We start from the raw sequence: 25075 nt of genomic DNA on the forward strand, positions 1-25075 counted from the left end.
TGCTTCCTTTAAAAGTAACACAATTCATTATGTCAAACCTTGGAAAGTATCTAGATATCCCTGCCCTAATGCCAAAGGAACTGCACACTGAAAATGTTTTTTTGATGTCTATGTCTGGACCATAGACTGTATGGTCTTGACCGCTTCATAAAAAGGAGGGTTTCTGCCCTGTTACTTCTCGGCTGCTATCTTGTTCCAGTTTTTTCAGCCCAACTGTATACTGTTTTTCTCAGGCGCGGAGGGATACTGACTTGTTGTGAAAAGTAACTTACAATTCTACCCGTGGTATACGCTCAGTATATCACGGCTAAGAACCAATCAGATTGCTTGATTTGACTTTGACTCCGTTTTATAATTAAAAATAATCAAACTTAAATGTCTATGATCTCCAGATGGTTAAGATTCTCTGACAGCTTGTCACGATCCTTGTGTTGTGTCACGTTTTTAGTTTTGTGTGTCTGGTAGTGGGTGTTTTGCTGTTCTCCTTGTGATTGTTACTGAAATCTATATTTTTTTTAATCTTTTTTTCCTTCTAATTTGTTATTCTTTTCTAAATAACACACGGTTATTTACTCACCAATAACACACAATTATCCTTGTTTTTCATTTGTTTGATTCCATAATCTCGGGCTTTGTTGGCGTCCGTAAGGAACTGAATTTCAAAATAAAAATAACCGGAAACAGACTTAGGCCTATAAGGGACATTTTGAGCATCATTGCGATACACAGCCGCTGAACTGATTACCCAAGATCCTCAGCTATGGTTTAAGCTCGCTGATTGGATGTTTTAGCCGCAATGCATGTAGGGATATGGTGTTCATGCAATATGAAATCCGAAAAACATTTCTGAGTTTAGGATGGCCGAAGACACTACACTACCCATAATCCCCAGCTATCGTTTAGGACAACTGTCCCCGTGATTAATCTTCAAGCTCTGGGATTGGATGTTAGAGTGGCAGTGCGCCAAGGTTACGCCGAGCGTCAAACAGCTGTGTGAAATGAAACGAAACCATGCCAGACTATCCAAAATTGGAATCGAACGCCCCCCCCCCAGAACTACACATGCTGGCCATTGTGTTTCACAAAATGTTCTATGGGACGTCTCTACTGAACGTTTTCCCCACAATTAGAAGTTGCCAGTATTAAACACATTGGTATTAATAAATGGGTGAAAATTGCTTGTGTCCATAATGCACATCATTAATATATACCCACATGACAGCTCATTGTTACTTTGTAATTCTCCTCCACTACAATTCAGAGGTTAACCTGGTATTTTTACTCCACTACATTTATTTTAGTTACTTTGCAGATTCTGATTAATGATGTGAAATATAAACAACCCTTAAAGCAGACTTTAGTTACACCTGAGTAAAATGCAGGGAAGGTGATTGTCAAGTGTCAACAATCAGGAGAGATATGTGATAGTTGGTGCTTGAGAAGACTAAACATCAGTGGTTAATTTGAGCCGGATCCTGCCGGAACAGGATCCGGCACCTCTTCATTTTGGCCACCCTGTGTTCCGGCACCTATTTGGGCAGATCCGGTACCTCTCACAAAAAATAAAAATTTAAATGGTTAAAATGAAATAAAATATGCAGATATTAATTTACAGAAAAAAATCCCAAGAATTTCATGTCGTTTATTAAGATTAAGATTTGAAAGAGTCGGAGATCTGTGTTGACGCACTGAAAAGCTGGACCAACGGACAAACGTCTTTCACTTTTGAAATTCGCCACATGAGGAGCACGTCGCAGAGAGGAAGAAACGGTGATTCAATGCAAGCATGTCAAAAAGACAGTTAAATTGACTGTCTTTCTTCAAAAAGAAGGAAGAGGTAATAGACAGTTCAAAACGAGTCAGAAAAGCCTCCACAAGCAGCGACGAGGGCAGCTGCAGCGGTCATGTTGATGGTCAAAATCAGGAGGAGGTTAGCGCCGCAACAGCTAGCCAGCTAGCTAACCGACAGCTAGCCAAGCCCGGGCAGCGGGTCAGGTTCACCGCCAGCCGGAACAGGAGCCAGCTACCGTCAGCCAGGTGGACCACCAACAGCAACGGGTGGGTACCCTGGCATCAACTAGCCCGGTACAACAGCCGGAGCAAGAGGCGAGCGGAACCGCGACATCAGCTGGCTTACAGCAGGAAGATTCAGTAGGAGAGGAGAGCGCATTGAGCGTAGAAGAGTGTGGGACGTCCAGCGACAGGTCAGTTTTTTCTAACTGTGGCCAAGAACTTGGAGGACCGTATGTTATCTCAAGGAGGCCGGATGCCAGATAAAACTGGATATAACAAGTTCATTGAGGAGTTGAAGGTGCTTTACGCACAATACTGGCCCGAGGACGCAGGTGCGCTGTATGGAGAGACTGAGGTCGAGTCACTGTGTCAGCGCTTCAACATTGCCAACCCGCGCGCAGTCATACGGGCCTACAGAACGTACAGAGAATCAGATGGTAAAGACACCCCCGATGAGCTGATGGAGTTACTTGTTGCTGTCAACAGCATTCCCATTGCAAGTGCTGCATGTGAGCGCGGATTTTCTCAAATGAACTTGATTTGCACTCCCAACCGTAGCTCTTTGCTCACATCCACCATGTCATCTTTACTCTTCCTAAATCTTGTTGGACCCCCCCTGGCTAAATTCAATCCAGTCCCGTACGTGAGGTCCTGGGTGGCCAAAGGACACAGAACTGCCACAGACACACGCAGTAAAAGCAGAAAAAAAGAGATAGAGGACAATCCGGACATGCTCGTGATGTGGGGTGTTTTAAACAACTAAATATGGTGAGCAAACATACTGTCTATTAATAGGCCGCCGTGCCAATCTTTGAATAGGCCTAATAAATATTTTTTTTACACGTTAAACCTGTTGAGAAATTAATTGCTGGCTGTATACTGAAGTCCCACCTGTGGTGATGTGGGCATTTGCCTATGTTGTGCGTACTAGCCTAAACAATTATAAATTATCGTCATAACATTTATACCATGGATACTATTTGAAATTGAGGCTTGTAAGTCCCACAGCGTTGCAAGTGGACATTTTCATGTTGTTTTCAGCACCTTTTCTGTATACGTTCCGGGACCTGCACGCGTCTCGTCATCCCTGAGCTGTCATATGTACTTTGCGTTCCGGCACCTTATGATTTACAAATTAAGCACTGCTAAACATGTATCTGCAATTGACATGAATGGGAACGGGTACTAAAGTATATTCATTACTCGTTATTGTTATAAAGGAGTGCCTTGGAAATATTTGTTTACATAAATTGTGACCAGACCGTTTGAGCCACTGAGATAACTTAGACTAAAGTGAACTATCTAAACACTCAGAGTCCTTTAACTCACTGAGCTGTAGTTATCAGCCTTTCAGTCTGACAGGAGAGGACTCTCCCTCCACATTATTGTAGAAACGTCTTCTTCTAATATCCGTTAGAGCAGCTAGCACCAGATTCTAATAACAACAGCGACGGTACCGGTGCAGCCTCCCTCTCTAATAATTAATTAAAGACTGTATAATGACTATTTTGCACATCCCTTTCAAGATTTCCAGATTTTCTAAGGTTTATTGACATATCATATACACAACTACGGTGTAGTTATGCAATGAATGAAAAACTTTGGGTCACAGGTTCATCAACAGTGCATTACAAGACATCTATCAATATCTGTGTATACCTCCACCATTAAACTGTCATATTCTGCACATTTCTTATACTATCTACATACATGAGAGTATAATTAATATGTATAATATCAGTTCAAATAAGTGCTTCAACATAGTTAACATTGCAGGAAAGCAATATATTAGACGTTAAGTACTTTGTCAGGCTTAATATTTATCTGTAGATAGATACCCCCAAAGCTTTTTTCTTATTTAAAAGAAGACCTTAATCTAAAGTATTATTTAATGTTTAATAAAGGTGAATTCGTTTTTCTGTTTTGCACCTCCTCCTATTAATATCTTTGTACATCCTGCACTAAACTATTTTATTGTAGAGATCACTTACAGTATCTTCTTGATATTTTCTATTCTATATTTCTATCATTAACCTTCTACTTTCCCCCTATGAAAGTATGTACTCTTAATATTTTTTTCATCAAATATAACACATAAAAACAATAATTCAATAACGTGCTTTAACCACTAGGCAGTGCACACAAGGTACACACAGCCATAATAACTTTGTATTATTAGTATAGGACACTTACTGTATGTATGTACAACATCTGAAGATGTGTAGTTTTATTCATGTTTTCACATAATTTTATAGCATATTGCTATACTATTTCAGACTCAGTATTTACATTCTTATATTCAAAGAAAATCAGTAATATCTTTAAAAACTACAAGTCCTTTTATATCAACTGTGCACCGTTATGGTGTAAATATAACCTATCTACAAATTAGATCAAATGTAAAAGTCAGCCGAATTAGTGATGATAGTGCAAGGAGACGTATTGTGTGAAGAGAAATTGAAGATGTTGTTTAATTGTTGATATATTTACGATCCGCGTCAAGTATTCAGTTTCAGCTGCATTTCTTCCAGTTTTCCCAAAGGTCTTCTCATCGGGGCTCTATAAATAAAGAACTACGGCAGATCTGTAATATGTAAAGCAGCCAAACCGTATATTACAATGCCGTTATGTGATGAATTTCAAAGAGAAAAGCAAGAACACTCGGAATAAAGTATTATTTTCTCTTCTTTTTAAAAAAGTTTTTCGGATTTCATATTGCAACACCATATCCCTACATGCATTGCGGCTAAAACATCCAATCAGCGAGCTTAATCCATAGCGGAGGATCTTGGGTAATCAGTTCAGTGGCTGTGTATCGCAATGATGCTCGAAATGTCCTACGTCTGTTTCCGGTTATTTTTATTTTGAAATTCAGTTCCTGACGGATGCCAAAAAAGCCAGAGATTATGGAATTAAACAAATAAACAAAAACAAGGATAATTGTGTGTTATTGGTGAGTAAATAACAGTGTGTTATTTAGAAAAGAATAACAAATTAAAAGGAAAAAAAGATTTAGAAAAATACAGATTTCAGTATTCTGAGGCTCTGAGCCCCATTTATTTTCCTGGCAGACGACAAAAAAAGTCTGACATTATACGATTTAAAATAAAAACAATAATCGTGGCTTGATATTGAGTAAGAACATGTTTTTATGAACCCCATAGCTTCCGGTCTTCCAAGACCCGAACGGACAAAAATACGTGCTGCAGCCACGAAACATATTACCAATAGAAATACATTGCTTTTAAAATCGTTCTGCGTGACACGAAGAAAAGGGGGAAATCGTGTTGGTGAACACGAATCAATAGATTAAATGTTGTGACTATAACACGAAATGCCGTGAGACTGGGTTGATATATCATCCATTCCTCCCCTTATAGGCGTTTTCGGCATCTTGCCTATTGCAGCTTTGTAAGCTGCTGCTGGGGCTTTTTAGGACGAGCCATCAGAGTGGTCATCCCGTCATGTGTTGTCCGCCAGATACGCCAGGAGTTTCCTGATCTGGCTGGACGAAATCAAATGCAAATCACAAAATAGTAGAGAGACTTAGTTGTTTTAGGTTTGATAGCTTGCCAGCTAATTTAATATGCTAACCTACGTTTGCTAGGTGTTCAGTGTAATATGCCAACCTACTATGAACAACAGCTAGTGGTTCATATTAGGCTAGCAAGAACATGTTTACAATTACAATCTTATACTGTACTTAGTCTGCTACGTTCATTGTAGCTGGCATAAAAACAATGTTTTCCTTAGCATGTCTAGCTCTTGGTAGCTTTCCTGTTTAGCTCGGTCGCATACACGCTAGGAACGTCAACTATAATGTAATTAAGTTTCGCGACTGACCGTACGGTAAATCACCCGGAGTATACTGTCTATGAGTATTTCGTGTGCGAATGCAGAGATTCTCCTGCTATGAGATACATGTAAGGCCATCTGTTGACATTGGAGCTGATATATGGAAACGCTAGCAACTTAGTGAGACCTGTTAGCACTGTGTCAATGGCTTAGCAGCCCCAAAAACGTTTACCCATTTAGTCATGGTAGATACCTTGTGTGTATTAAACATCATAAATACACAAACAATGCGTACTTACAGGTTGTTTACCCGAATCTCCCGTCGTGGTTCTGCCCTTGGTAAGGCATACATTGAAGATTTCCCCTCACAAGACAGGAAACAGACCCTCGTTGGCATGACTGAATACAGTTTTGAACTGAAACTGAGCTTCCAACAGTATATATGTTCGGCTGGCAGAGGGTGCGGCCATAGCTCTGGGGTGGCTACTGGGTATCCCTATGTCACGATACCCAGGAAGAAAACATTGGGAAATTAGAAATCTCCAAGGAGGCCTTGGGGAGGTCTATGTTAGAGTTTTGCTCGCTATAGCGTGTACTTTGAGGGTTTTTGACTCTGCAGACCGTTTACATCAATAAAAACCTTCATAACACACAAGGGGACGGGTAATAACCGGAAAAGCATGACATGGGACCTTTAAAAACATGAGTTATGTTGGAAGAAATGGTGCATAACTAAACACACAGTTTCAGCTTCCAGGAAGAAAGACATTAGCAGCATACAACTGCCTAAAACACAACAGACATTTGGGGCTATAAGACAGCTGTCCCGCAATAAATCCTGCATTTGTGAAGAGTATAATTATCAGTTTTTGTTGAGACTGTTTTAGAAGTAGTTCAGAGGCTACAGTTTGCGAGGCTGTTGAACTGTAGCCTAATGAACTATTCAAACTCAGCAAAATGTGCGGAACAATGATCACATTCAGAAATGTGCTTCAAGAAGTTGTTTTGATGATCACCAGCTGGAGAACCATTATAACTCATTAACAGCCGATGTGTTGATCTGCACGTAATCCCCTTCTCAATGTATGTTAATGAAGGGTCCCATAATGATCCAGGGGGGCGTAGCAACATTTTAAAGCGGCTGCACTTTATGTCATGGAGCATGAGGAGACAGAGCTGACACCTGTCAGCTCTCTCGGTCCAAACATCTTGTTACACTTTAAGTGTTAGGATATGTTGCATTAAATATAATGTTATACACTGTAGTAGAAAAGGACTCCTAGAACTAGGTTAAAAAAACAAGGCCTCACAAACTGTGGAATTAAGAGTGTCAAGGTTAAATGAAGAGGCCACCCTAGTAGGTTCAGGTAAACAAATTTTCTCATGAAGGTAATGTGGCGCAAAGTTACGATTGGAAAGTGGACAAAAGGTCAAGTGTCGGTCAATGTAGTGCAGGGAAACGTGTACGGAAACGTATGCGAAAAAGGGTTACCATAAAGAATAGGGGAGGTGGTTTATTGTCCTCCACCTAGGTCAACCAATTAGCAACAAGAAGGCTTTAGCTATCAAATGCTATTACAACGTTTCTTTAGCAGTATGATCGTGGGGTTTGTTTGGACTTTGTTTTCTGTACTTGATAAAAAATAAAGTTATTTTGCATGGAACTCTGACTGCTTACAGCGCCTTCTGCTGAACCTGTTCGAATTTTACTGGTGCGAAATAAGTGAAAAAGTTCAAGTGTGGAGAATGAGGTCCAACTGAATTCATTCGTTGGTACTACTACAGACAGCCAGGCTGCCTCTGGGTAAAAAGGTAAAAAAAGAAATAATAACTGCTTCCTCACACCTGTGGGTCACTGAGGCTGAACTGACATGGTTCACTGAGCAACGGTCAGAGAATATCACCAACCGCTCTCTGCCTACATAGCACCTTAAATGAACTGTCACAGTGCTTATGAACACTTTCACGTGTCAAAGAACACTAAATGTGTATTCATGTTTAACAGTCTAATGCCAGCTTGGAGTTTGTATTCTAGAGCTGCAGAGATTAATGGATTATTTGATCAAGAGGAAGTTAATCTCCAATTAATTATCTAATTATTATGTTAGTTAAATATATTGGCAGCAGATATCTGTTCCATCGGCAGTCCCATGTTGGAGTGATGTGGGTGGCAGATGCACAGGGTGTCATTTTTTTTACCCAGCATTAACTGGCCCATATGCGGAATCCGCTGCCAAGTTTCAATCAATTGGTCAATGTATTAAGTGATTCAGTTTTTTTAATTAATATAATCAAGACTGATCTAGTCTTTAATGAAACTCAAAGCTGAGAAACATGCTACATCTCCTTTTTTGGAACGATTTATATTGTGGCAGAGTAAGGCTATATGAAATGAACATGAATAGAGCTTGATATCTTGTCTTGCCTCTCCCTTATCCAGTTCCCTTAAAGGTCAACATTGTCACAAGAGTTTGTAATTAATCAACGGTGCAAATTCATGTGTGAAAGTTATCCAAAGTTGACTTCAACATGAAAGCATGTATAAATTCACTGTTCACAGGGATTCTACGGCAATGAGTCCATGGATTCAGCCTGAAACTTGTGCAGGGTGAGAAAGGAGCAGGCTCTCAACTTCCTGCTCAAGATCCTATTTGGTACTTCTCTCAATTTTCATATTAACCGGATGCTAAACCATGCCTTCAAAAAGGGTCTGTTTGAAAATGTGATACCATTATCCAGGGCCGGCCCGTAGCACTGGCGTTATAGATGTTCGCCTAGGGCACCAGATCTGGGGAGGCGCTGCGCTGGTAGAAAAACATTTTTGGCCGTTGGTGCTCATCCTAATTTTCGGCCTTGATGTAACAACATTCATAATTAAGTAAATGTAACACACTTTTTTGACCCCGGTTACACTTTTCATTTGCCCTGTACGATGGGCGCTGTAAGTGATGAAAATGGGGGATGTTGGCTTATCTGGCGCCCGCAGCTCACAGACAAAGTGCGAGTGAGCTTGGGAGCGAATGAGGGAGAGAGGGAGGGTGCACCGGTACCTGCGCTATTGTTATTAGAATCTGGTGCTAGCTGCTCTAACGGATATTAGAAGAAAACGTTTCTACAATAATGTGGAGGGAGAGTCCTCTACAGTCAGACTGAGAGGCTGATAACTACAGCTCAGTGAGTTAAAGGACTGAGTGTTTAGATAGTTCACTTTAGTCTAAGTCATCTCAGTGGCTCAAACGGTTTGGTCACAATTTATGTAAACAAATATTTCCAAGGCACTCCTTTATAATTATTGGGATAAAACAGGTTTGAAATCATTTCAATGTATACTATAGGACAGTAAACCAAAAATATTGTTTTAAACTGGAGAGATTAAAAAAAATGCACGAATAAATAAATGTTAATAGGTCAAATAAGATATGAATGAACAACAAAAATAAAATAAGTTACATTTATTTGTTATTGGCTATGGTAGGTTATTGGTTATGTTCACATACTTATTTGATTAATAAAATGTAAACCAATCTTTTTCATATGGGTGTTTAGAGTTGAACCCCCTAGATCTAGTAGTAATTCTGCTTAAAGTGCACCAGATTGAAGCATTTTACTTTAAAGGTCACATGTCATGGCCATTTCCACTGATCATAATTCCATTGTTGAGGTATACTTAAATAGAAAAATACTGTGCAATTTTCCAAACTCACATTGGTTTTTGCATACAGCATCTCTGTAAAGTATGTGTATTCAGCAGTATTCACTTTCTCCACTAAACGGCTCACTGCAGCTCCTCACACCGTTTACATGCAGAAAAACCTTCAAAGCACACAAGGGGATGGGTAATAACCGGAAAAGCATGACATGTGACCTTTAAAATGTTAAAAAAATCTTCCCGGGGGGGCATACCTCCGGACCCCCCTACAGGATATGACTTCCACCCCCCATTCTATTGTGTATTCCTTGGATACTCTATTGATCTTTATATTTTCTATTGTACGATTCTCTGGCTGGGGCGCCAACTCAAATCTCGCTTAGGGCTGCAAATTGTCTAGAGCCGGCCCTGCCATTATCCCTATTTTTGAAACGCATTTCGTTCCCTCGCTCTCTATGACGGACAGCTTTTTCCTCTGCCTTGGTCTGACCATACATAACAACTATAAATAATTTGTTTTCTGACACGGCCCTGGCTAACCCCTTAAGGAGATCTTCCAATAAATGATAAGGATGGAAACCGGATAGATGAAAAACCATCGCATGTACGAAAAGACCGTCAACCAAAGAACAATTAGGACAAATGAACATGGCCCAAAATCACATCCCATACAAGCACAATTCTGTAGTGTGTCTATAAATGTACCAAAGCAGCTCGGATGGTCGGACTACATACCAGGTCATGTTGATAGTTCATAATAACTCTCACTGCCAGAAGGGGAGACAAAGCCCACATTGTTGACATCTATAAAACAAGTTAACCTAGACTCCTGCTCGATTTGAGAGCAGCCAAGCTGGGGGTGCAGAGAAGGATCAGGAGCCCTGCCCTTTTGATTTAAACAGGGAAGATGTGTGTAAATCCTTTAAAAAGGGTTAACCCACACAAGGCTCCTGGACCTGATGGCGTCCCTGGCCGTGTTCTCAGGGTGTGTGCAGTTCAGCTGGCAGAGGTGTTCACAGACATCTTCAACAGGTCCCTGCTGCAGTCTGCAGTCCCCACATGTTTCAAAAACTCCACCATCGTTCCTGTCCCCAAAAAGTCTAAAATCACCAGCCTCAACGACTACCGCCTAATTGTCGTCTTGAAAAGGGTACTCACAACAACTTAATCTTCACCTGTTGCACTTGCCATTTCAACGTTAAAAACAATAAACGGCATGAATTGCTTCGTCGCATTCATCTAGATCCTCTGTCGCGAGCCAGTTAACTAGCGGGCCTTCTAGAGCAGGGGTTCCCAAACTTTTCAGCCCGCGACCCCCAAAATAACAGTGCCAGAGACTGGCGACCCCTCTCGACGGGGGGGGGGGGGAAGTTTGAGAAACACTGAAAGGGGTTCCTCGTTGCGGGGAAATTATACAGATGGCCAGTCCGCCCCTGACAATGTCTATGCAAACGTTATTATTAATAATAATACAAATAAAATAATAATAAAACAAATTAATCCATTTTCTTTTTATCAATTTTTTTCTTTTTTTCTTTTCCATTTGTATTTTGTAATCATCTTGCGACCCCCACTTTGGGAACCCCTGTTCTAGAGCACCTGGAACCGAGGGAAACTCTGAAAGAATACACCCATTGGCTACAAATAAATATATGATTGGTTGATCAAACTGTCGGTCCAAACGTGCGCTCTCATTCAGTGCAACGGCCAGGGCATTCTATCAAGGATGTAGAATACCTTGGTTGAAGGATATTCTACTCAGAGACCCAGAACAAGATCTGATTGGTTGCTTTCTTTTCTAACACAAAACCACTGTAATGCGTAGTGCATGGTCCGAGAAGAACAAACAAATCAACGTAACACTGTAATATTACAGATCAACAACACAGATACCATTCTCATTTATTCATTTTATATACATTTTACTTAAATAATTAAATTGATTTTTTGTTTGTTTTATCTGAGTGTTCCAGGGTATTCTCTGAATACCTTGAAGGCCCTGACGGTTCCTCACTGCTATGACCAAATGGGTGGCTCTCAAAAATTATTTGTTTGAATATTTATGATGAATACCCTTTGGAGAAATTTGCGGTGGAATCCTTTGTCTACGGTCTGTCAGGGAGACAAATTATAAAAACTAGTTTTTTTAAGCCAGCAGCTCCGCACAGCTGCAAACATTGCCGTAAATTTCCAAATATGAATTTTCTTTTTAGACACTAATCATATATTGGTAATCTAAATGGTTAGTTTCCTGCCTTAACCTGTTAAGCACTGAGCCTGTTTTTCAGGTCTCAGGCTCAAAAATGACATTCCCAGAACAAATGACCATATCTTCCCTTCTAAAAAGGGTCACATTCATAATCTTTTTTCTCAAAGTAATGATAAACCTGTGAGTTGGATGTAGAAAAGTCAGAATCAATATAGATGTTTTTTTATTTTAAAGAAAATTCAGATTGAACATAGTAAAAAACTGTAAATTATAGTATCCGTCCAAAGATTCTTTTTTACTTATAGACTTACTTGTAGACTAAACGCTTTAGGAATCCAAAGTACAACATATAATAAGTACCTATATTTTGTTGATGCAAAACAAGTGACATTTGACCTTTTTAGAGAGATTTAGCAAAAAAACACTTCTGGGGTCATTTGTGTGGATTTTCCATATCTCTGGCCCCACTTGGTCGATTTTGACGAATGAAATATCTTTATAACCGCTAGAGCCAATGGAATCGGGGGGAAGTTCTACACACACCAACACATTAACAAATAAGGAGTGAGAGTGACGCGTAGCCAAAACCGGAAGCTGCTACACTCTGGTGCACTGTAAACAATTACCAGCATTTCACAACATTTAACAGTATTATTTGACAGTGACATATTGTAATCAAGACCCCCTGTAATATCCCAACAAATACATGTAAAAATGACTGTATCCTTGGATTTCACAGCATTTAACTATTATTTCACAATAAAATACTGCAATCAAAATCCTCTGTAATATCACATCAAATGTTGTAATATCACAACAACATTGTAAAAATTGGAAGGATTTCACAGCATTTAAGAGTATCATATTACAGAGAAATATTGTAATCAAAAGCCCCTGTAATATCACAACAAAATATCTATAAAACAGTAGAATTGGATTTCACATTATTTAACTATTATTTTACAGTAAAGCATTGTACTCAAAATCATCTTAGCACAACCATGATAGACTATATATATAAAGAGCACAACTCATTACTGTAAAATTTGAATTGTGCACCATTGCACATGTGCAGAATAGACTATTCTAACCCGCGTGTGTCCTGGCAACCCTGTCTCCTAGAAATTACGTTCCCACAGAACTAAACTGCATTCTCAATTACGTTTAGCTAGAAATTTATTTTTGCAACGATTCCAGGGATGCCTGACTTGAGTTTCTAGCACCAGGGAAAGTGGAAAAAGTGCCCCAAATCAGCGTCTTAATTTACCCAGGGCCTAGTGCTTGGCTTTCGGCATGAAAATTCAGGAAACTCCCCTGAGCATTTTAGCAAATATCTCAACTTTGGAGAGGACATCCGAGAGGAGTTGGGGGACAAACGACACATCAAATCACATCTCCACATGAAGCCGAAGCTAACTAGAATACTCTTGACTGCCTAGCATGCGGGGAAATTGGCGTGCTCTATCACCACAAGAGCGAGAGTGAAAGCGGCTTAACGGAAGGCTTTTTCCCGTTTTAAGCCGTAACGTTTCACATTCGGAGCAGCAGAGGGATGAATCTGCATGTACTCTTCGAGACGATTCCAACGGCACCAAGCTCAAAGCTGTCCGACCTTCCTTTGTGCCGTCTAGAGTATTGAGAGCCATGAAAACATGACCTTTAACCTTAGTTTGCGACCTGGTTGAAGGTCACAGTGGCCCCAAATTTTGCGAGCGGGTTCCACACAAGTTAAGCAACATACTCTCAAAGTCTCGGAGCGCCAAGCACCTTTTTTCAATTTTTTTCAATGTTCTCTCCCTCCCTCACGGATGTCCAATCCTTAGCTCTAGACAGGATTTTGTGAGAATTTGACATTAGATTGAAAAAAACATTCTGGGTGGGTTACGGTTCCCATATTTCAGATACCTTATCTGGACCCTATTTAGAGTCCCCTGGTGAAAGAATTATCTTTCCAGCCCTTTCCAAAGTCAGGTTATTAAAGATTAAAGATTATTCAACAAAACATTTCAATAACGTGCTTTAACCACTAGGTGTCCCTATTTACCAATTGGATCAAATATATAAGTCAGCCGAATTAGTGTTGAGAAAGTTGAAGATCAAGTGACATACACGCCAGAAAAAACGTCATTTCCGGGTATTTGTCAACCGTAGGTGTCACGTTTGAAGGGACGAAATGGAACGTCATCGCTCAAACGGCCAATCATATCGCGCTTTGAGGAACCCAAAGCCTCCTGACAGAGATGCCTCGATCCTTTCGAAAATTCGCACGGAGGCAACAGTCAAGGTGAACATCTGTGAGTTTCTCCAAGGCGGTTACCATCGGTAAACAGCAAGTAAGTACTGCCCATAATGTGGAGTAGTGGTGGATATTATGTGCTTTCGATTGCAAACGCCAGTGGAGTAGTGTCGTTTTGGTTTGTACATGGTAGCGAATAGATAGCTAGCGTTAGCTAGTAACATTAGCTTGATAGCAGCCATGTCCACCTTCAAGCAGGTGGCCTTAACGTTAGCCTAGCTAGTGCTAGCCAGCGCCGTATATGTCTATGGTAGATGGCTCTGGTGCTAGCCAGCCAACTGTTGCTGACTGTCCCATTTGTTGGCAGAAGGCTTATGCTGTATTTGAATGAAAGAGCGAACAATGAATACTTTAACAGGTAAGACTGGCACTTACTAGTAGGTTAGCTGATGTTAGCTAGCTAATGAATATTTCTTGTGCTAGGTGGTTGGTGGTTTCATGACATTGTCTTATCAAATTAGGCCTTATCTAAATCGGTGTCAAAGTTGGTAACGTTAGTTGCTCTTAAAATGTTCTTAATGAATTCGTCACGGACCCTATTGCACATTCGGGTCACCACGTGTCATAGGGCTGCAACAAACGACTAATTTGATAATCGATTAATCTATTGATTAATGAAACGATTATTCGGATCGTTAAGGTTTTAACTGTACTACTACTTATATCAATACTGCTTATCGATCCGGTCCTTTTAACGATAGTATTAACGGTTCTTTTGACAAGAAATAAGGTAAACTAACTAAACAAATTGTGAACAAAACTAACATTGCTTTTTATTTTTATTAAATGCATAATATTTCACATCAAAAGAAACAACGATGTTTTAACAAATCATATTAAATAATGTGATGACAGAACTGTAAACAGAATAGCTGAAACTTTAACAAAATAACTCAGTTACCTCTAATCATTAACCTATGTTTTTATAACTGAGTTAACTGTGTGTTGCTGCTAGCATACATAACACCTGACGTGGAAACGTTACTCGTGGACGGGGCTACAGAGCTACTAAAAAGACAGTCGAACCCGGTGCATTCCTCCGTCTGAATGTGGTGCACTTTTGCAAAATGTTTTTTTTTTTTTTCAAAATTGCTCGTTTTACCGCCTTTATATGATAAACTGTTATAGCACTTTTGGTAACGAGCATTGTCAACATCGAGACGGCTAAAGTTTAACCACACCTCGGAGCGCGTTCTCTCCGCCATCTCCTGCGTGTGTGTGTAAACTGCCCCGCCCCCTCGCAAGCAGGCAGGGGAGAGATCGCTCGTCTGAATTGGGAAGATCGAAAATACATTATAGACGCATTTTGTAGTCATATTGCATATTAGAAACTGAGTTGGCGACACTAAGACTGCGATATAATGTTTATGTAGCAATAATACATATTACATGTTTTAAATCTCTCCTGTACCGATAAAAAAGAGCGATAACGTTGGAGCTTAACGGGGTGTAGAACACATGTGATGACGTCACCAACGAATCGACGACTGAATTAGTTGCCAACTAATTTGGTAATTGATTTTAATCGATTAAGTCGATTAGTTGTTACACCCCTAGTGTCTTGGCTTTCAGAATATTAAACTTGTGCTCTCTCCTGACAGACTGAGAGGCTGATAACCTCAGCTCAGTGACGTAAAGGCACACCTTTTATATCATCATTATAGTTTAAAAAAAATAGGAGACTAAATGAAAAACAGGTATAAAATAATATATGACATTAACACAACAGTTGTTAAAAATAACAAGAATACTGTTTAAAAGGGGAGTGATTTGTAAGATATCCATAAAGAAACATAAAATATGTTTACAGTTCTGTTTCATATGGGTGTTGAGAGATGTATCCATAAATCTCTTAATGTTGCTCTGAGACACAGAGTTCAACATTTTATGACTGAGCATGCTGCTCTCAAAACATGCTCAGACATAAAAAGTTGAACTCTTTTTTAGCCTCATTGTAGCCTTTGGCTTACTGAGAGTTTAAGCCTCGCCTAGCGAGCAAAGTTTCAATCACTCAATACTTTCATCAACACTACTCTGGATGATAAATGATTACCAAACTCTCTCTCCGTCTTCACAATGTTTACAGGTTCGCAATGTTTATAGGTTTGAAATGTTTATAGGTTATTGCAATGCGTAATATGCGTAATAATGCGTAATTATTTCTCTGGAAACAAACATTTTTTATCTTATTTTATTTCTATACTATTCTAGCCTAAATTAGCTTCTACTTTTACCTGCATTTTGTACACTGTCCTGTTTTGCACTTTTCCTGTCTTGTCCCTGCACCTTGTCCAATGTTGTCTTTATGTCAGTACCTACCAGCAACACATTTCTAGTATGTTGTAAAACTACATGGCGAATAAACAGATATTGTATCTTGTATCTTCCTCTAGGCCTACTGATTGCCTGCCTGGTGTTGACCGACGCGACGAGGTATATTGCCTAAATCCTAAATCCAATCCACGGATTGCTTCCTAGTTGGAGGTAGGCCTAGTATGCAACACAGACCGTAGTTTATAGACTGTGAATAACTGCAGTCCCCAGCTCCAGTGCTTCCCTCCATGAAGTACTGAAGCTCAGACATTTGTTACCTGTGCAGCACACCTGAGATTAATCACTTCATCCAATACTGTTTGACAGTACATTTATGTGAGTTTACCTCTCTTGCTTCCCTGTGGTGTTTTTTTACTGCCTCTATTCCAGATTTGACATCCTCGTGATCCTGGCGTGCGTGCGCCTCAAGGAAATTGCTAGTGACTGTTCGAGTGTTGTTGCAGCTAAGGTAGTTAACATTTCGATATGATTGTGTGACTGCGGTCTCGTCTAAATGGGATGCTCAACTACCTGACTGAATGGCTACACCTTTACAACATGCTCATGTTCATAATCTGCATACAAACTGAAAAATTCCTTTTGTTGGTTGCCTTTGTAATTTCTCCTTTCTCTGGTCTCCTTTTTTCTATGTCATCAGAGAGGCCAACCATCCTCTTCAGTGTCAAGCAGCCAGGCTAACCATCCTGTTCAGTGTCAGGCAGCCAGGCTAACCATCCTCTTCAGTGTGGTGGAAAAAGAAGAGAGACCAATGCCAGATGAGAGAAGGGCCTTTGTGAAAGCGTTGGTGGATCAAATGATGCAGCACGAGCGCAACCCAACCAGAGCCATGTGCCACAGCATCGTCCGATTAATAGTCAGGAGCCACCCAAAAAGCTTTGCTGACATTAGCAGGCGAGGTGAAGTTGGTGGAGATGGATGCCCCTCTCTTCTCCAACAAGTTAAAACTAGAGTGGAATATAAAAGTAGGAACAACACTCTGGCTCGACGCCGACGAAGCCGAGAGGGAAGAAGGAACACTGGAGTGGCAGGAGAGTCCAGACTGACAAGAGGTCCTGTCGACCAATACGGGTATGTGTAGGGGTGGACAAAATATAGATATTGCAATTATTGTACGTTGAAGGTTTTGAAGGTTACAGTAATAATAATTCCTTGCTTTTACATAGCTCTTTTAAGGACACCCAGTGCTTTACGATGGTCTTCTCATTCACACACTGAGAAGCGGCGAACATACAGCGCCAGTGTCCTCTCCATTCACACTCACACACTAATGGCGATCAGCAACCATGCAAGGCACTGACACGACCCGTTGGGAGCAATTAGGGGTTAAAGGGGCACTGCCATGCTAGACTAACTTAGGTTATTTGAATTGAATGTTTAAATTATGTGTGTAGATTTTGTATAATCGCCTTCAGTGTAACTGTGTCCATGATAATTGAAATGTTCCCACTCCAAAACCAGTCCAAATGATCGGCCCCAATAGTATTGATTTAACCTATGACTCCTATCCCTAGGTGTGTGAGGTGGTGCCCAGCAGACTTACCAGAGGGGGAGACCAAGGCAACGTTGGAGGATTCAAAAAGGGATCTGCGGAACATCTACTCAGGTATGCAATCTACTTTATTTTTGGTGAATTGACACCTAAATAAACATCCCACATTAAGCAAAAAGGCCACCTTAATATTCAGAATGAGTAATGATGAGAGCATGAAATTAAAGGTTTGACACTCAACATTTCCCAGAGGTGGGGACATTGAATTTAATTGTTGTTACTTGGGTACTCTCAAACACGTATTTGTATGTCTGTACACAGAGGAAGGGATGGGTGGGGCAGAGAGAGCACAACCTCTGATGGTGAGGACCTACGTCATTCTGCGGAGGTACCTTAACAGAATGCCTGCTCCAGCGATGTTGAAGGTCAAAGAGGAATGGCCTTTTCTCTTTTCTCAGAGAGGGCTTTTCTCCCACTTTGGCCTCCTGACGGACGTCAACATACTTCAGAAGCTCCAAGAGGCCCTGGGTCAGAGAGGACAGACCATCCTGCATTTCTGCCAGAAACTGGACAACCCGAAGATCAGGGAAGTTCTGGCCAGCTATGATCCAGAGGGTTCGGAGAAGGCTGCCTGCATCTTCCAGCTCCTTATGGTCTCTTTAAGGAGCCTACGGAGAAACTGATGCTCGAAGTTGATGTAGGTTATTTTTAATTTATTTAAAATGCTAAACGAGTGATTACATTAGGGGCGACTGAAGCTCAGTTGGTAGAGATGGTCTTTCATCGACCGTAGGGTTGGTGGTTCGAACCCTGGCTCTGACTGTCCGCATGTCGGAAGTATCCTTGAGCAAGACACTTAACCCCCAAGTTGCTCCAAATGAGCCGAGCTGATCTGTGTTGAGCTGTAGTGCACGGATTAGCTGTTGCCTTAGCATCACCAAGGCGGGGGCTGCACATTGGTTTGCGGAAGTCCATTTGTAAGCGCTTTGGGTGTCTTGAAAAGCGCTATATAAATGCAAGTAATTATTATTAGACCATTTATTATGTTCTGATTTACCTCTGACCAATGAACGATCTTCATCCTTGCATAATGTTAAATCTATGCTATTGTGTGTTACTTTGTTACAGACCTGTTCCACTGCTGCTGATGTAGTGAGTACTGCAGCACTCCCAAGCACCCCCTGCTTGATCATTCAAGGTAATGTAATGTTCAGGGATGGGATTTTTCCTGTTTATACAGGATTTCCTGCTTTTCTGACCTGAATGGCTAGACTTCACTGCTGCTTTTATTCTTGTTATATAATTTCACTTAGGACATCCCTGTTCTGCTCCACCATCGATGAGGGATAGGATACTGAATGGTTACTCTAAAGAGCTCAAGTGTTCCTTTGCATCGAGGGGAGAATCTGACTGAAGGCCTTCCATCTCTCCTGCACTCCATTCAAGTCCAGTCTGTGAAACGACACTTACGATACTCTGACGCCACATGTTTCAGCGATTCGCGTTAGTTAAAATCTCTAGCCTGTTTCAATGATTCAGGGGTCTGACGAGTTGACATGTTCCCGTTCCAGCTGGGCTCGTAACCATCTACCCATAGAGGAATGAGGTTAAACCGTCTAGCCATAAAGGCAGAGGGAGGAGGGCTAGGGAGTTGCTTTGTCGTTCAGCCAGATTCTCCTATCTGCACAGGGACCTTTGATGCTTTTACATTGACTGTTAAGTAGCCTACCTCACTGATGGTGGAGTAGAAAATTGCTGTCCACCTGAAGTGGAGGGTTCTGTGTAATGTCCTTGCATGCTCTGCACTGTATATTTTCCTGCTTTTTGGTCCTTGGCCAATCATGAATGTTACTCGGATCTGGTATTGACATCTCTAGCTCAAGTATTATTTTTGTTTTTATTGATTCTAGGAATGTACCTATCCACAATAACGCATTACGGGGTATCTGTTCATTTCAGGTGACACAATGAAGCCTTCTGGGTGGATGCTATCCATCGAGGGACAAGTGATAATGGGCCCGCACCCATTTTTTTTGCATGGGGTAGCTGCTTTATTCAGCAGCTACTATGTCTTCAACCTCGAATATCCCGTTGGATCATGCACACTGGAGTTCATCCAAAGGTATTGTAACACTCAAACACATGATCAATGTCATCAGTAAGACTTATCATGCAAAGTTGTGTTTCACTATCTGGCTATTAAGTCTATGCCTTTCTACAGAGGCCACAAAGTAGATTAAATGCTTTGACTATGAAGCCTGGAACCAATTATGCGAATTGGGACCACACCATCACTTGATGACTTGTTGCTGGGCTATCTTGTTAAAAAATTAACATAATGGTTTAATTCACATTTATAGTATGGCTTCAAAATTCTGATAATTAAGTAAACCTTATGTTAGAGGTACCTGAGGCACTCTGCTAGGTTACAAATAATGTTATTGTGAGAGGATGATCCAACAGGTTTGGACTAGTAACAGTCGGTGTGGGAAAAGACACAAGTGAACACCTTGATAAATGCTGCCTGCAATACATGAGTCTAATTAAAACTGAAACTTATCTTTGCTTATTAACAGGTGCTTCTTGGGCATCAACCCGGAGAAAGGCTCCAAGGCAAAGAAGCAAAGCTCCATTAACCCTCACGTGAGCACCCTTCACCGGAAGCTGATAGACTTAGAATGGTGTGCATAGACTGCATGGTGTGCGGGGACAAGTCCAGTGGGAAGCATTACGGTCAGTTCACCTGCGAGGGATTATTTGTTTAAAGGATCCGTTAAAGGTTCATCTGTTTTTTATGGATAGTTGAGGTGAACTAGTTCATGTTCCTGTTTGTTTACTCGGTTGTTTACACTGTTGTTTATTTTGTCAATAAATATGCCAGTGGGCTTCCATTGATTTTACCTCATTTGTGCATTTGGTGTTGTTTTTCATTGTACAATAAGATTACGTGCATTTTTGTAGTGCAGCTCCAGTACTTCCAGGAGGAAGCTCACACTTTGGTTTCCTGTTAAACTTGGACAGGAAACCATTGTATGAGCTTCCTCCAGGAAGTACTGGAGCTGGGGCTTACAGTTATGCACATGTATCATTGTAAATTCACAGTAAATTACTGGCTACTCCTGCATTACTTTCACAGTACACATTGTAAATTCACAGTAAATTACTGGCTACTCCTGCATTACTTTCACAATAGAAATGTAAAAGTACAGGCCCTTGTTGTAATGCATGTACAACAAAATGATGTAATTCCCCAGTAACATACTGTAATATCACAGTAATTGAAGCTGTGAAGTTACAGTATACAGTTGTACCTTTACAACAATGCATTGTAATATCATGGATGTGAAATTGCAATACATTGCTGTGAAGACATTCACAGTAAATTGCTCTGAACCTTACTGTGAAAGTCATGCAACAAGTTGCCAGGTAATTATTGTGAATTCACAGTGGATATTTTTACAGTGTGGCTACACTTAGCAGCTAACTTTTTTGCTCCGATTTTTACATAAAAATGTAATTATGAATTATAAACAATTGCTTCAAAGCCACAGATACATTATTAACCTATGGATCAACCGATTCAGCCGCGTTTTTCTTGTTTTAATGCCATTGAACACGTCTTTTTATCAGATTGACAGCTACGGTGAGACGATCTCCCGTAAAAGCTCCGTAAAGGTACGTGTTGTGATGTCCGTGTTTGCTTCCCCTGTCGCGAGTTTGGATCGCTTAGTGATGATACTACACTTAAATAATCTGTGGATTCTCAGCTTTAATCGGATATATTGTAGGTGCAGTTTCGATAAGTAATAAGGGTATCTTTATTTTGAATTCTGTGCGTTAGCATTTTTTCGCTTAGTGCTAATTCAGAGGCTTGGTATTACTCTTGTGTTTTGTTTTGGTAAAAATGGTTCATATCTTCAGTTAGCTGACATTCTTCCCGTTAATCTGGTGCTACACATTAATAGTTTCATAAATGTTAAGAAGCCCTGCGACACAGTCTCGAAAAAAAAACTGTGGGGGGGGGGGGTCCACTGGGGGGACCGCCATGCTTAAGAGGTTAAAAAGTGTTTTTAATTATTAATAGATTATTTAAAGCTTTAACACAATTTCTTTGGCAAGTAAAGGTTGATTGAGTTGGCAGCACCATACATAACACGAAGTACCGACGATGTGGAAGTGCCATAGAGCAGGGGTTCCCAAACTTTTCAGCCGTGAATTGTCATAGGGGGGTTTGTCAAACAAACACAGCTGTGTTTGTTTGAATGCAATGCAGCATTCTCATAGTCAGTTTTGGAACTCCATATTCCCTGTGATTGGTCAAGTTACCATCAGAAGAATTAATGGTCGATGGAGTGTGTGTGTGTGTGTGTGTGTGTGTGTGTGTGTGTGTGTGAGACATAGTGATACTCACCCACAGTATCACATGGCTCGTCTTTATGAACGCAGAAATCTGTCCTGAAAGAGAAACAAGAGCAGTTTAGATCATCTTTAATACTTTACATCAGGGGTGGGGAACCTCAGGCCTCCGGGCCGTATACGGACCGCGAGACCATTTGGTGCGGCCCTCGAGGTAATTTATAAACACACGCAAAAAAGATTTTTCTTTTAGAAATCTAGACCGCAAAATAATTAAACAAGCAAGTGCCTGTTTTTCCTGGCCAAGGTCAGGGTCCTTGAACACAACACGACCCTAACATGTCATAACATGGTATATGTCTCGTCTGACTGGGGCCGTTTCTCAATCGCGAGGATGCTTGCTTGGTAGCACATGTCTTCCGAGTCACTTCCTTCAGAAGCTAGGCAAGAATCCTTCCTGGCATTTGTATCAAATTATGCACCCCCATCATGAAATGCACCCTTTGTCACGTGAACGCGCATTTGTAAAAAACGTCCAGGTTTTTTTTAATGGTAATTTACAGACTGTGAGTCGCTTAGTGGTAGCTCATATAGTCTTGATTCTTGTGGTTAAACCTTTCGCTCCGTATTTTGATGGTAGTGGTGTCGAATCCTGGATTTTTCATTCATTCGTCACTTATTTTACGTTCCCACAGAACTAAACTGCATTCTCAATTACGTTTAGCGAGAAACGTATTTTCTCCCACGTTACGTTAGTTATGAACGTATCTTAAATACATTTATTTTCTACATTTATTTGCCATTTATTGTCTAGCATATTTGTCATAGGCTATAATAAACAAAATATATGTTTACAAATGTTACATAGTCTTTGTCAGTATATTTTTGCCACGTTATGCACCCCTTGCTATCTTACAAAATAAAAGTCTCACATTCATGAAACTTGCTCCATTCATTGGTACTAGTCCTACAACCATACCCAAAAAAAAGCTTGAGGGTGGGATTGAGAGAACCATATTTTTGGGTGGGGTGCATTTTATGACAGGCCTGCTTATCACAATATGCACCCCCTTACTATCTTAGAAAATACAAGGGTCATTGTGATAAGCATGCCTGTCATAAAATGCACCCCCCTACAAAAGATGGTTCTCTTATTCCCACCCTCAAGCATTTTTCAGGGTATAGTTGTAGGACTAGTACCAATGAATGGAGCAAGTTTCATGAATGTGAGCCTTTTATTTGGTAAGAGAGCAAGGGGTGCATAACGTGGCAAAAATATGCTGACAAAGACTATGTAACATTTGTAAACATATATTTTGTTTAGTATATGACAAATATGCAAGACAATAAATGGCAAAGATATGTAGAAAATAAACGTATTTAAGATACGTTCATAACTAACGTAACGTGGGAGAAAATATGTTTCTAGAAGATATGTAGAAAATAAACGTATTTAAGATACGTTTATAACAAATGTGACGTGGGAGAAAATAAGTTTCTAGCTAAAACTAATTAAGAATGCAGTTTAGTGGGAACGTAAAATAAGTGACGAATTAATTAAAAATCCAGGATTCGACATCACTACCAAGACTCACAGTCTGTAAATTACTATTAAAAAAAAAAAAAAACCTGGACTTTTAGTTTTCGTTTTAACCATTGTTTTTTACAAATGCGCGTTCCCGTGACAAAGGGTGCATTTAATGATGGGGGTACATAATTTGACACAACACCGGGACTTCACAAATTGCAGTACCCATAAGGAGCTGTACACATGCCACAGTTTTTGCGTGGCTGTGTTGAAAGCGCAGTGGTGATCTGTTCATCTGTCATACTGATCATACAGTCAATAACTTTGTTGTTATTAGCATCTGGTTAGCTAGCTATGCTAACGAATATAAGAAGCTTTTTCTCCAACCAGTGAGATAAAGGCACATCTTTATATGATCATTATAGTTGTAAACAAATAATAGAGTTAAGTAAACAGGTATAAAATACTATATGACAGTAAAACAAAGTTGTCATTAATAAACAAGAATACAGTTTGAAAGGGGAGTGATTTGTAAAATATCCATAAAGAAAAATAAATCTGCCTCCAGTTCTGTTTCATATGGATGTTGAGAGATGTTTCCATAGATCTCTTAATTTTGCTCTCAAATTGCAGCAGATTGATGCTTTTAACTTCAATATTTAAAAAAAAAATCTCCCCCCCCCACTTAAATCATGTTCACATGGAAAGGAAACTAAATACATTTGCACACGTCTTGTGTCCATATCTTTCTGTTTTGGTGGTCATGCCACAACCGTGCACATGCATGCATGCGTGAGTAATGGTAAGATATCTGGATTAAGAGGTTGCTTTTTCTTTGCACAGCATGAAAGAAAGTCCAAATAAATGGGCTGTGATTTTAGTATTTTTAAGCAGACGTTGAGGTCAATAATTTGTACGGCCCTCGGAGGATGTTGTAAAAATGTAAATGGCCCTTGAGAAGAAAAAGGTTCCCCACCCCTGCTTTACATACAGCTATACTACTTTCTCACCTTCACCTCAAAAACGTTTCAATAACTTTGATTATGGTTTTACAGGCCTTGCCTGTCCCTTTTAGGATGGAAGCCGCAAGGGGTTGTGGGGAAAAGAGTTGTTGTTGTATGTGATGGCCATGGTAAGTGAGTGCAGAGAGAAAGTTAGATTAGTTAGAGAGGAAAACAGTGTTCAGTTTAGATCAGGGTTAGGACTGTCTGTTAGCTACCACTGTAAGAAGCACGAATAAACAGGGAGGCAAACTCATCAGGTAGGACTAGGGATGGGTACCGAGAACCGGTACTAAGTCAATACCGGTACCTGATTGGACGGTATCGGTATACCGTTAAGCCGCTGGACAAACGGTGCTGCTATCGGTATATCTGTTACGTCTACTTCCTTAGTTTAACTTTAAA

At 40.3% G+C, this 25075-nt stretch overlaps 2 protein-coding genes across 5 annotated transcripts in view; one reads left to right on the forward strand and one right to left on the reverse strand.

Moving 5' to 3' along the window:
• The window catches only part of adamts17 (ADAM metallopeptidase with thrombospondin type 1 motif, 17), a 308092-nt gene that overhangs the window by 134303 nt on the left and 148714 nt on the right, over nucleotides 1–25075 (reverse strand). Inside the window, exon 7 of the mRNA XM_079665712.1 lies at nucleotides 22197–22240. Within this exon, the coding sequence (XP_079521838.1) occupies nucleotides 22197–22240 (44 nt within the window). The remainder of the gene's footprint in view (nucleotides 1–22196; nucleotides 22241–25075) is intronic.
• LOC307029399 (uncharacterized protein) lies at nucleotides 1495–20690 on the forward strand. Of its 4 annotated transcripts, XM_079665343.1 has the most exons (10): nucleotides 13660–13999; nucleotides 16356–16446; nucleotides 16666–16744; nucleotides 16934–17364; nucleotides 17808–17899; nucleotides 18107–18147; nucleotides 18244–18482; nucleotides 18914–18983; nucleotides 19745–19907; nucleotides 20362–20690. In XM_079665343.1, the coding sequence occupies exons 4-7, from the start codon at nucleotides 17045–17047 to the stop codon at nucleotides 18466–18468; spliced, it is 678 nt and encodes a 225-aa protein (XP_079521469.1). In that variant the 5' UTR covers nucleotides 13660–13999; nucleotides 16356–16446; nucleotides 16666–16744; nucleotides 16934–17044; the 3' UTR covers nucleotides 18469–18482; nucleotides 18914–18983; nucleotides 19745–19907; nucleotides 20362–20690. The 4 variants fall into 4 exon arrangements, with proteins under 4 accessions (XP_079521467.1, XP_079521469.1, XP_079521466.1 ...); XM_079665341.1 differs by lacking the exon at nucleotides 13660–13999 and adding an exon at nucleotides 1495–2204 and having other exon boundaries at nucleotides 18107–18482; XM_079665340.1 differs by having other exon boundaries at nucleotides 13662–13999; nucleotides 18107–18482.

The sequence above is a fragment of the Notothenia rossii genome (assembly GCF_949606895.1).
Source record: "Notothenia rossii genome assembly, chromosome: 2".
NCBI lineage: Eukaryota > Metazoa > Chordata > Actinopteri > Perciformes > Nototheniidae > Notothenia > Notothenia rossii.

Coding starts and splice junctions, on each gene's coding strand:
- LOC307029399 (XM_079665341.1), top strand. CDS start 17,045: ATGCCAGATGAGAGAAGGGCCTTTGTGAAAGCGTTGGTGGATCAAATG. Junction 17,365..17,807: donor GGTCCTGTCGACCAATACGG/GTATGTGTAGGG, acceptor TCCTATCCCTAG/GTGTGTGAGGTGGTGCCCAG. Junction 17,900..18,106: donor TCTGCGGAACATCTACTCAG/GTATGCAATCTA, acceptor GTCTGTACACAG/AGGAAGGGATGGGTGGGGCA.